The 11937-nt window shown below is 34.7% G+C and overlaps 1 protein-coding gene across 1 annotated transcript in view; it reads left to right on the forward strand.

The window, feature by feature from the left end:
• The window catches only part of ROCK2 (Rho-associated, coiled-coil containing protein kinase 2), a 40896-nt gene extending 29034 nt beyond the window's left edge, over positions 1-11862 (forward strand). The window contains exons 7-21 of the mRNA XM_010139828.1: positions 774-865; positions 1629-1788; positions 2376-2439; positions 2600-2611; positions 4177-4256; positions 4585-4633; positions 5384-5519; positions 5653-5744; positions 6008-6254; positions 6556-6662; positions 7316-7475; positions 8548-8708; positions 9127-9311; positions 10366-10435; positions 11755-11862. Of these exons, the coding sequence (XP_010138130.1) occupies positions 774-865; positions 1629-1788; positions 2376-2439; positions 2600-2611; positions 4177-4256; positions 4585-4633; positions 5384-5519; positions 5653-5744; positions 6008-6254; positions 6556-6662; positions 7316-7475; positions 8548-8708; positions 9127-9311; positions 10366-10435; positions 11755-11862 (1723 nt within the window). The remainder of the gene's footprint in view (positions 1-773; positions 866-1628; positions 1789-2375; positions 2440-2599; positions 2612-4176; positions 4257-4584; positions 4634-5383; positions 5520-5652; positions 5745-6007; positions 6255-6555; positions 6663-7315; positions 7476-8547; positions 8709-9126; positions 9312-10365; positions 10436-11754) is intronic.
• Positions 11863-11937: the final 75 nt, after the last annotated feature.

The following is an 11937-nucleotide window of genomic DNA, read 5'->3' on the forward strand; positions in this document are numbered from 1 at the left end:
ACTTCCACTACGTGTGTCCGTCTTCCTGTTTATATTTCATACAGTGCTCGAGTGATTTATTTGAAACAGATGCCTTCTTTCCGTATGTGTGATCACTTCTGAAAGGCTTAAAGATGGAATAAGCATCGACCCTGTGATTTATTATTTCTTCTACGTGCATTGTTTTTATGTCCTGTTCTGCCATATGGTTTTAAGAGACACTCTTCTGGTCAAAGCAGAAGTTTCATGTTGCACTTAAGATTTATTTCACTGCAAATAGGAGCAAAAGATGTGTCAGGGTTAGTTAAGGGGCAGAGGATGGAATTCTGAAAATATTTATTTCAGTCCAGCTTTGAATAACTGTTCTGTGCAGTAAGCTAGACCTTCCTTCACTTGTATCTTACGGTTTGTCATGTGGTTTGGCAGATACGGAACTTCTGCGTTTTTTTTTTCCTCAGAGGGTGTTGGATTTTTTGTTTGTGTTTTTGGTTTTTCCTTCGTTTTTGCCACAATGCTCTCTTTCTTGCTTTACTCCCCACGTGGCAGACTCCAAATTCTGGACATTTTAGCAGTCGCAGGGTGAATGCATGCTGAGAGACAGAGTACATTCTATAGAAGAAACTACCTTTCGGTGGTTGGTAGTTTTGGGAGGGGGTTTATTTGACCATTATTGCGGTTAACATAGACAATCTTTACTGCAAGTTTCGTGCTGCATGTGAGCAAATCAGAATTTAAATAGCAAAAATCAAGTGCTATTTTTCATAATGTTAATTTGGCTTAATTACTATGCTTAGGGATGTGCGACTTGGGAGAAATGGGGTAGAAGAAATAAAGCATCACCCTTTCTTTAAGAGTGATCAGTGGAACTGGGACAACATTCGAGAGAGTAAGTAAATTAGCTTAAAAATTCTATTTTTTTTCCCCCAGTATTTGCAACAATAGAAATGAAAAAAGCTTCAGACTGTATAAATTATTTCCTGTCTGTCAAGAATCTTGTTCAAACTTAAATATTTTATCATTTTTATCGCAAAAACTCTTACCAGTAAGGGTTAGCAGATACACATTTTTCCTCCTGGAATTATCCTTACTTTTATCACGCCTTCAATGTATAGATTTATTCCAACTAAAAAGAATACACACTGTTTGGGACTTTTCTGGGGGGGGAGGGGGGCATGGGGTAGGGAGGGGAAGGGCGTTTTGGGGCTTTTTTCCTAACCTCCTGTAGTTAATGCAGTAGTTTGACAGTGGTCGTGTCAGTTTTGCTGCTTTTCATTTAAGGCGTGGACTCGATAGCTTTAGGCAAAAGAACGAATTATGTCCATTCAGATCATGAGCCTTGATTGTAACTTCTTAACTCATGTATTTACTCAAGTTTCTTAAAATGATGATTGCATTTAGAGTTCTATGCTCAAATATGATTACCTTGACAAAATACATTTGGCACAGCAGGTACTTTGTGCATTAGGTGAGTAATGTAAAAACAGATTTCTCTACAAAATGTTCACAATAATATTTACAGATCTGCTGCATGGTTAATACATATTTAACTAGCAGGACAACTTACAGTCTTTTTAACATTGTAGAGATACCAGTATATAGCAAGTGGCTGAATCTTGGAGTGAAGATGATTTTTTCTTCCCTTCTTATAGCTGCTGCTCCTGTTGTTCCTGAGCTTAGCAGTGATATAGATAGCAGTAATTTTGATGATATTGAGGACGACAAGGGAGACGTGGAAACCTTTCCAATCCCCAAAGCCTTCGTGGGAAACCAGCTGCCTTTTATAGGATTTACCTACTATAGAGACAATTTGTATGTGATACTTTAATATGCATTTTTAGAAATACACCTGCAGATTTTTCTTTATGCTCTCATTTTTTTAACTCAATACATATTTTATTCATTGCATTATATTTATGTCCAGTTGTGAAGATACAAAATGCATAGTTAAAGTAGAATATATAATTTGCTAGTATTTTGTTTATTTTGATAACTCTTTAAACACAGTATTTTTATGTGTGTTATGGTTTCTTAATCTTTCAGGGTTAAAATAGTGATTCATAATTTACTTCTAAAATGGCTTTTTATTATTAGCTTTAGAAAAAAGTTTACACAAGAAAGTAGCTCTCTAGGACTCAACTTGAAGAAGTAAGAAATAAGTATAATAATTAAAAAAATTAGAAGGCTGCTATGGATTCGAAAACATGTTATACTTCATTTGAGAAAAGTTCAAATCAGAAAGATGCACTTACACTGAAATAAAACAAGTTTTGTTCTGAGCATAGCATAGAATAAATTAAGACTTGAGAGAATGGATTAATATGAATTGATTGGAAAGGTTGCCAGAGTTGTTGAAAACTTGAGTAAGAGCTGGAGGGATTTGTTTTTGTGTTTGACAGGTTGCTAAGTGACTCCTCTCAGCCTTGCAGAGAAAATGAATCTGTGCAATCTAGTAAAAATGAGGTTAGTGCCTTTTTTTTTTTTTGTAAGTATTAATGGTATGATTAAACTTTATCTTTTCTTAACAGACTTAAAATTAGTTAAAGTAAGTTTTCAAGAAATTTTGTGGGGGGCTTTTTGTCTTTTAATGATCCTCAATAAAACTGGTATTTTCTGTTTACAGGACAGCAAGGAGGTAAGTATTTTCTTAGAATTATAAAAGGAATAAAAACTTCCTACATAATTTATGTGAATGTGAAATATCTTAACTGTTTATTCACTAAATTATTAACAATAAAACAGTTGTATTTTGAAACATTTATACTCAAGCATCAAGTGTAAAGATGAATGAAAGACTTGTACTCTTTTGGAGTCTTGTGTTTGTTTGAAAAACAATTGTGCAAGGCTTTGTTTGCCACAAACGGCATCTCTCTTGGGAAGGTTGTGAATTTTGGCTCCAAACTTGCCTGAGTGATTCATGACCAATTTATTCCAAATTTGGAAAAGTAAATTGTCCCCCACCGGGATAAAGGAATGTTTAAGTCACGCTTTCAGTTAAACATGCTTCATACACTTACTTTATCCAGCTTTTGAAGTTTGACAATTGAACTTAAGTTTACAGATGACAGGAGAACGCTATGGAATTTTCATGTACTTACTTCATTATGTTACTTAAACATTGGTATTATTCAAGTGTTGATAGTGTATTGTTAACATTTATTAGAACTTAAAACTCCTTTTCAAAGTCTAAAAAATAAGGAAGTGCATTATGTTTTGACCACCATAAATTTAAATACAAATGTTTATTAGACTCCATTCCTTCCTGTCATTTCTGAATAGATAACTAGTTCTAGAGTTTCCCTTTTTAAAAGAACCAGTACTGCTGTTTAAAATACCTGTTGTCACATTCATGATATCTGGGTTATGTTGTGGTAGTAAATGTAGCTGGTAAAATTTTGCATTTCATTTCTGAGAACTGTTTTTTATTTGCATTTTCTCAAGCAATGAATCTACGGTTTTGATGTCCTTTTCAGTGTCCCTGTTCTGGGAATCTTATAATTGTACCTTTGTAAAATGTTGTAGAAAACCTCATTTTTATATTTTCATGTTTGAGAAGGAGGGGAAAGGGAGGAAAATAAACGTGTTTTGAAGCCTGAAGACATGAGATGAATCCAAATTTTATAATTTATAATGTATTTAATGAATTTTTGGGTGCTTAACTCATCATTTCTTTCTAGTATTTTAGTAAGCAGAACAAAGCATTCCCAAAACTGAGAAGTGTTTGTTAGATTCTGTATGTGTTAGCCTGAGCTTTATGTGAGGTCATTGAGCATGCTTAGTAATACTCTCTGAGTTTTGTAAGATTTGATCATGTACCCCCCTTCTAATTTTTTATTTAATTTAGAAAAGACTATCCCAAAAATTCTCTGTCTCTTGTCTACAGAGGAGTACAGCAAAGGGCCAGTAACAATATTCTTTGCCTGCAGAAGTTTTATGACTCACAGTCTGTGGCAAGTAATTTTGTGATGGTTAGATTTCATGGAGCATGCAGCAAATTCTGTTACTATGGATCTGTATCTTCAAAATGATCCGGATTAATACCATGTAAGATGTAACCTTCCAGTGATGGTTTTAAAATATATAGTGGAAGATTGAATTAATTTTCCTCACTTTCCCTGTTTTTGTTATTTAACTGAATTACACTTGTTTTATGTGATAGCATTTTTATCTGTGGGCCATGCTTTTTTGTATTTTGTACAGTTTCAGAATAAACTAAGCAAGCTGGAAGAACAGCTCAGTAACGAATTACAAGCCAAAGAAGAATTAGAACAGAAGTACAGGTGAGACTGTTTTGACGTTTGATGTGTTTCTAAAGAAGTTTTATTAGACTTATTGTTCTAGAATGCTAAAAAACATTTTAAGCCACTTTGGGGACTCCCAGCCCTGCCAGCAGACCTCCCTGTAAATTGCTGGCTGAATTCTTGCTACTGTTTTTTTTTTTTTTTCTTAACTCTCCATAAGAGAGTTTAGCGATTCTTTTAGCGATTTTCTGAGCCTTTGAAGTTTCATGTGATAGCTGAAAGTAGTGTCTTCCATACAATTAATGAGACACAGCCAAATATTCTGTATAATCAGCAGAGTTTAAAAATATGTTTCAAATTTCTTCAGGTCTACTAATACTCGTTTAGAGAAGATAGTGAAAGAGCTAGATGAAGAGGTAAGTCCATAGTTACTTCATATGGGAATTAGAACTTTAACCTTTGTATGTGGCTTTTTTCCTTAGGAAACAGCAAATTGCTTTTGAGTAGCTCTGTATTTATAGCAAGTAATACCAGCTGATTTCTTGATATGCACAAGCATGACATTGTAGTCACTGCTAAAATATTGTCATTATGATTTCTGTACTGCAACTATACTAAAACTATGCAGCCAGAATTCCTTTTTTTACTGTATTTTTAATTTGGAGGACAGTGTGATATAAGTATCCCATATACAATTCTAAAAACTGACGATGTGAAAGTAATGTTGCTAGAAGAGGAAGGTTGTTCTTTGCATTGTTCAAACAGTGTCAGTAAAGTGACACTATTTCTTGCCCAGCTTCGCTCCTTAGTGTTACGACATATTTGTCGTATCTTCAGTAGATGTGTACAACTTCATGTATTGCTTATCCAGGTGCATGTCAAGATGTCTCATTACATATATGTTTCTGTGCTTCTGGACTGGCTGCTAGGCAGGTTTACCAGATTTGTCAAATACAAACGAACAAATAAATTGTAAAAGCTCCCAATCCCAGTCATCCTGGGCTGGATTTGACCGTGTGTTCTAGTACACTGTGTTTGCATCAGGCACTTAGACTGTGTCTTTCTCCATGACAAACTAAACTGAGTGTGTGAGCTGTCTTTTTTACCAGTTAAAGAATATCACTCTTCTCTGTGTAATTAGAGGTGTTTGTTTAAAATACATACAGATAACTTCAAGAAAAAACGTGGAGTCTGCAGTCAGACAGTTAGAACGTGAGAAGGCTCTTCTTCAGCATAGGAACACAGAATACCAGAGAAAAGCGGAACATGAAGCAGATAAGAAACGCAATTTGGAAAATGAAGGTATGTTGAACTGTGCTTGAAGTGTTCCATCTTGATACGGTTTTTTTAAGAGATAAAGTAAATTAATTGTAAGTTCAAATTGAACCTTTTTCGTGACAGTGATTAACAATGTTGAATTGTTTTTTTGTTACAGTGAACAGTTTGAAAGACCAGCTTGAAGATTTAAAAAAGAGGAATCAGAACTCTCAAATATCCAATGAGAAAATCAATCAACTACAAAGACAGGCATGCCAATTTTATATATGTATATTTTAAACTAATAGCTGTTTGAAGTACAGATTTTGTTCATCGTGGAGGGAATTGAAATATGTCATGGAGTTTCAAAAGCTGTTCTTTCTTGTCGTGTTTTGGTGTTCAAAAGTAACCTTAAAATACACTCCTTCTTATTTCTTTATTCTATGAATTCCATGTATTCCTAGTGTGCTGTAACAGAAAAGGTATTTGTTACAGTTTAATTGTTTCTGAAGTATGTTTTTATTGATCTTTAGTTGGATGAAGCCAATTCTTTGCTGCGGTCAGAGTCTGATACTGCAGCCAGGTTAAGGAAGAACCAGACAGAAAGCACGAAGCAAATCCAGCAGCTGGAAGCTAATAATAGAGAACTACAAGATAAGAACTGCCTGCTAGAGAATGCGAAACTCAAACTGGAGAAAGACTTTCTCAATCTTCAGTCAGCTCTAGAGTCAGAAAGGAGGGATCGAAGTCATGGCTCAGAGATTATCAATGATTTACAAGGTAATCCTGCAAATCTTCTGAAGTAAAGCTTGCTTTTCATTTCAGAAATAAAAACAAGGTTTGGTTATGTTATTTGAGCTTCAGAATGTGACTAGTTTAGTGTGCTCTTCTATGCAATGTTATGTAAGTGTGGACATACATCTAAGAGAGAATGTGTGAGAACGTTTATATAAAAAAGGGAGATGTTGTTACTAGTCAGAATTGGAAGCTGTTACATTTGAAAAATTTTATCTGTAAGTAGATAAAATGCATTCTTTTTTCACCCACTGCTCAGCCTCGTTGATGTTTTGGTCATTTTTAGGTCGAATATCTAGCCTTGAAGAAGAAGTAAAAAATGGGAAGAGTGCATTAGCCAAACTGGAAATGGAGAAGAGACAACTGCAGGAAAAACTTACAGATTTAGAAAAGGTAACAGGACTTCTAAGTAAACGTTGATGTTACATTTTTATGGAATTTTTAAATTTGTGCTTTCATTATTTGAGACATGGAGACAAAATCTATGCAGAAAGTAAGCCTTGGTTTTGGTGTTTATTCTTTGAATTTTTTTATTGTTTTTGCAATTTGAGAAGTGGGGAAAAAAGACAAAATTGCCCTTGTGCTCATAATACATTATACTTATAAAGTAGATAACAATGTAGTCCAGTATGTAGCTTAACAGTACAATAGTAACATTTCATCTGTTGTGCCTTTCTTTATACTCTCAATATTGGGGAAAGAAAAAGCTTCTGCTAATTTTTTTTTTTTTTGGACAAATTTGTCATTGAGACAAAAATATTGAAAAAATTCGTCAACAAGCAATCTTTGAGCTGCTCTTAAAACAGAATGTTAGTTGTTAAGGCAGTAATTCTGTAATTTTGGCTACTGGGAATGTCTTTGTTCATTTTTGGACCACTTTGCCATTCACAGAAAAACATGTGTAGAAATGAGTTCTCATTTAGCTACTTCTTAAGCATCTGAGCTCTCTCTTTTACTCTTAGCAAACTTCCAAGCAGCTTGTTACCATTGTCTAAAATTTTGTCTTTAACAATACATGTTTTGCTTTGTTCCTGTTTTCTTAACAGGAAAAGAGCAACATGGAAATAGATATGACGTATAAATTCAAAGTTATGCAGCAGAACCTTGAACAAGAAGAAGCTGAACATAAAGCCACAAAAGCACGATTAGCAGACAAAAATAAGATCTATGAATCTATAGAGGAAGCAAAATCTGAAGCCATGAAAGGTATGTATTTGACCTCACAGTTGGGCTTAGGTGTAAATTACACAGAGCAGATAATCTTTTGATACTAGTGGAAGCCTAATTGTAGGCTTTTTTCCTTCATTCCTTTGTTGTTCTTAACTAGTGTTGTAAAAATCAGTCATAGTACCTTTGTCCTTGATTTGCTAGATTAAAGACACACCTCTTTAGTCTGTAAATAAAATAGATTCTCCATTTTACACACTACTAATTAATTTTCTGTGCTAGTGTATTCTGAATTAATTCTTAAATGTATATTACTACTAAAACCGCTTGAAACATTTTTATTAAGAGGATAGCTATATTCTTACTGGGTATACTTATACCTTTTTGTGTCTTCCTAAAATAAAATATATTTCAGCAACTTAACAATAAATGTGTAGCCCAGGTAGAGTTAGAAATGGCAAAGCCTTTGCTACGCTTCCGTAGTCATCACGAAGCATATTCAGGTGCATCTCATGGCAATTGAAATCTCTTTGAGAGAGGGATAATCACCAAACAATTCCAGAAGATGTCTTTTACTTTTGAAATAAATGGCTTATGTTTATTGCAACTACTCAGAAAGCTACCTACAGATCCTGTCCTTCCAACTGCAGAGCATTCACAAAAATTTTGAGCATGCAGATATTCAAAAGAAGCAAAAATTATTCAGTAATAATGGCTGAATCACATGGTTTATCAGGTTCCCGAACAGCTTTACCTCTTTAAATAATATCAAATTATCATAGTCAAAGCAACTCTTCAGTAGATTTAGATGGATTATTTTTAAAACTTCATCCTTTTTATCCATCTCAGATATGTTGCAGATAAACTGGAAGTTACCTTGAAACTGAGAAGTGGGAAATAGCTACCAATCAGGAATGCTTGCAAAAGCATCCTCTGGGTGTGGGATTACTGTGAAAGTTTTAATGCATCATTTTTCAGCAATTTTTCTCTTCAGTGTTAAAAGGATAAACATGTTGCTTGTTGTTAATATGGGACAGACATTCTTCTCCCCTCACCCTCCGAAATACGCAGGTTTTACACTGGTTGATGTCTTATATCTCTTATTTCACAGAAATGGAGAAGAAACTTCTGGAAGAGAGAGCTTTGAAGCAAAAAGTAGAAAATCGGTTGTTAGAAGCTGAAAAGCAGCGCTCCATGTTGGACTGTGATCTCAAACAATCACAACAGAAAATCAATGAGCTCCTTAGGCAGAAGGATATACTAAATGAAGATGTAAGGAACACTGACAAAAGGAGTCATGTGTGGAACCTGTTTTTCAATGCCATAGTATTTTTGTTGTTATGGCTATATTTAGGAATGTCTGTGAATGAAAATGGCAGGAACTTTTCCTTCTCTGTATTTGGAGCTTTTTAAAAGTTAACTTTATGGAGTGTGGTGTCATTTTTATGAAATATTTCAGCATGGCTGATCTTAATTTTTTCTTCTGAAATGTAAAATGCTGTGAGATTGACATGGAAAAACTTGCTTACTTACTGTGTGCTAATGCCTTCATTTCGGGAAACAGCTTTCACTTACCAAGGGATGTGACCATGTTGTACAAAAATGTAGAGGAAGGCAGTAAGAGACGCATTTTAAATGTTGCTTCTCTGTGTAGGTTTGTAAAATTTAAAGGTTTCTGTTTCTTTTTCAGGTAAAAAACCTGACATTAAAAATAGAACAAGAAACACAAAAGCGCCATCTCACTCAAAATGACCTCAAGATGCAAACGCAGCAGGTCAACACCTTGAAAATGTCAGAGAAGCAGTTGAAACAGGAGAACAACCATCTTCAGGAGATCAAATTAACTCTGGAGAAACAAAATAACGAACTCCGCAAGTACGCAGAGTTACTCTGTATTTTTTAATAATGTTACTGATTTGTAATTGTTCTGGGGCAAAAGCTGAGAGCAATATTAATCTTAAAAACTGGCTGCACAGAATATGCTATTCTGCAGTGCAAAACATAATTGTTGTTTAAAATAATTTACAGTGACACTAGTCGAGATTTGCCCTAGTGATTCAGCAATGTATAGATCATAGTAAAAGATGTTCATTATCCTGAAAGTCTTTAAAAACTGAGCTTCAAACACAAGAGTGTGAAGAATACTTAATTAGAAAGTTGTCTAGGTACCTTTTTTTTTTTTTAAATGGTGTAGTACTTCAGTGATGAGGGAAGTTGCTGGCATTATTAGTCCAGGAGAGCTTATTAGAGTGGGAAATGAATACTAATACAGAGCTGTGAAGCACAACCATTGGAAGTATCTAGCACTAAAAATGTTTAAACACATCTGTTGGACCTTCAAATAGGAGTTGTGTCAAATCCTAGCAGTCCTTAAAGGTCTTACAAGTAATATTTGTACATGATAATAATTATTTTTTAAAAAACATAAAGAAGATTCTTTTGAATAAGAAGCTGAGTTTAGCACCTATATCAGATAAATCTCATTCTTAGCTCCTTTAAGGCTTTCTGAGCTGTTTTAATAACAGTTGGATTCAAGAACTGATGCGTGTCAAAGAATACAGACATGCGTTCACAGACTGAGCTCTAGCAAACGAGAGACCCAAACCAATCTGTCAGATCAGAGATGTTTTTTTCACGAACAAGATTCTGTTGGTGGTTGTTTGCTTTATCAGTGTCTCTTACTGGTTAAACTATGTGACACTATTGTAATTAGTGTGTTAACAGTATTAAATGACTCATTAGTGCAGTGTTCTCAGCTGTGCAAGTGAAAAAGAGAGCTGGTACCCAGAGGAGGCCTTAGGTTTAATTGCTAACCACACTTTGGTCAGGAAATCACGGAAGATCTTAAGAGTGTGATTGCTGTCTTTTCTGTTTACTGGTTTGGAATATGTTCATATCTTTTCGTTCAAAGTATGTTATTCCTTCATAGGGAACGTCATGAGGCAGATGGACAAATGAAAGAGCTTCAAGACCAACTTGAAGCTGAACAGTATTTCTCGGTATGTTTTATGCCTCTTTATACTAATGTGTTTACTAAGTACAATGTTAGCTTTTCTTCTTCCTCCTCAGCCATCAGGTGTGTCACATCTCTAACGTAAAGTTTTTTCTTTCTGCCTTCAGTCTTGTCTGCAACCTTGTAATCACTCCTCATTCTTGATCACTGAGCAGTGTGAAAAAGCTCATGTGAAGAAATGTCATAGCATTGAAAGGGAGTCCCAAACAGTTCAGAGGGAGGGAGGAGTCAAGCAGCTTATTTTTCCTCAGCGTGAATAATTTTCTGCATGTGTCAAGCCTTTTGCATTCAGCATCTCTTCCATGCTATGTGGAAGAGAAGACCTGTGTTCTAAGAATCACATGGTGTGTTCCAAACACGTGCGTTTAAGGCTTGGAAGGAAATTTTTTCAAAACAGCCAAACTTGATAGAGATCTGTTGGGTGTTTAAAAATCATCACCAGCATGTGGAGGTTAATGCATTAACAGTGCACAGCCAGTTGCTTTGCAGATAGAGGCCTAAAGGTTTGTTTCAGAGTTAAAGGAAACTTAAGATTTTACTGTGGTCTTCAGGTCAGTGAGGAGAAGGACTATCTGAAGTTTTAGTATATGAGAAAGTTGCACACGTTAAAGCAGAGAAAGGGAGTTTTGAGGTCAGTTGACTGCTGTAGGTGGGACAGAGAGAGGCAGTCTTGAAATCCATGTAGTAAGTCCACTTGCAGTTGTCTGTCACTTGACCTGTGTTCAGGCATTTGAGTGTACAGAGCAAAATAATTTTCCTTCAGTTTCCTTTAAAGGTCTAGCTTTGTACTGATTTCACAAAATTTTGAATTTCGAATGCTTTTCTAATCTGTTTTTACATTCCTCTTATATTTCTTTTTACTCTTTAACTGACACGTTGGTTTCACAGATTCATATGGTTAAAATCTAAGTTCTACATACCTATGTCAGAGAAAGATTGAAATAGTAGAGAAAAATAAACGATTTTCCTTTGTTCTGATACTTCTGATTTTCTATCAAATACTGATTTTCACATTTAGAGTCTCTTTAACAACATGTTTACAAACTTATAAAATCTATATCATACATCTATCCATTCACAAATATACAAGTCACAAAAATGAAGAGCAAAAAATTAAAGTAACCAAAACATATTTGTGAGTGATAGCAACATTTAGTTTAAATTTAGAGAAGGCATTGCACACTTATACTCTAATGGACTGTGTGATTAAAGAATTGCATATAATGTCATCTTGTATAACTTTTCATATACCTTCAAGGTAGAATATGCAAGTCATATCCTTTTCTTGTCAACTTTAAAATTTAGACTCTGTATAAGACACAAGTTCGAGAACTCAAGGAAGAATGTGAGGAAAAGACCAAACTTAGCAAAGAAATGCAGCAAAAGATACAAGAGTTACAGGACGAGAGGTAGGTTTTACTAGTTGTACTACTAATACATAGAAGATTAGGATGTCTTTTGGGTTTTTTCCTTTTTTTTTTTTTTTTT

Source organism: Buceros rhinoceros, unplaced genomic scaffold (assembly GCF_000710305.1).
Source record: "Buceros rhinoceros silvestris isolate BGI_N320 unplaced genomic scaffold, ASM71030v1 scaffold19597, whole genome shotgun sequence".
Classification (NCBI taxonomy): domain Eukaryota; kingdom Metazoa; phylum Chordata; class Aves; order Bucerotiformes; family Bucerotidae; genus Buceros; species Buceros rhinoceros.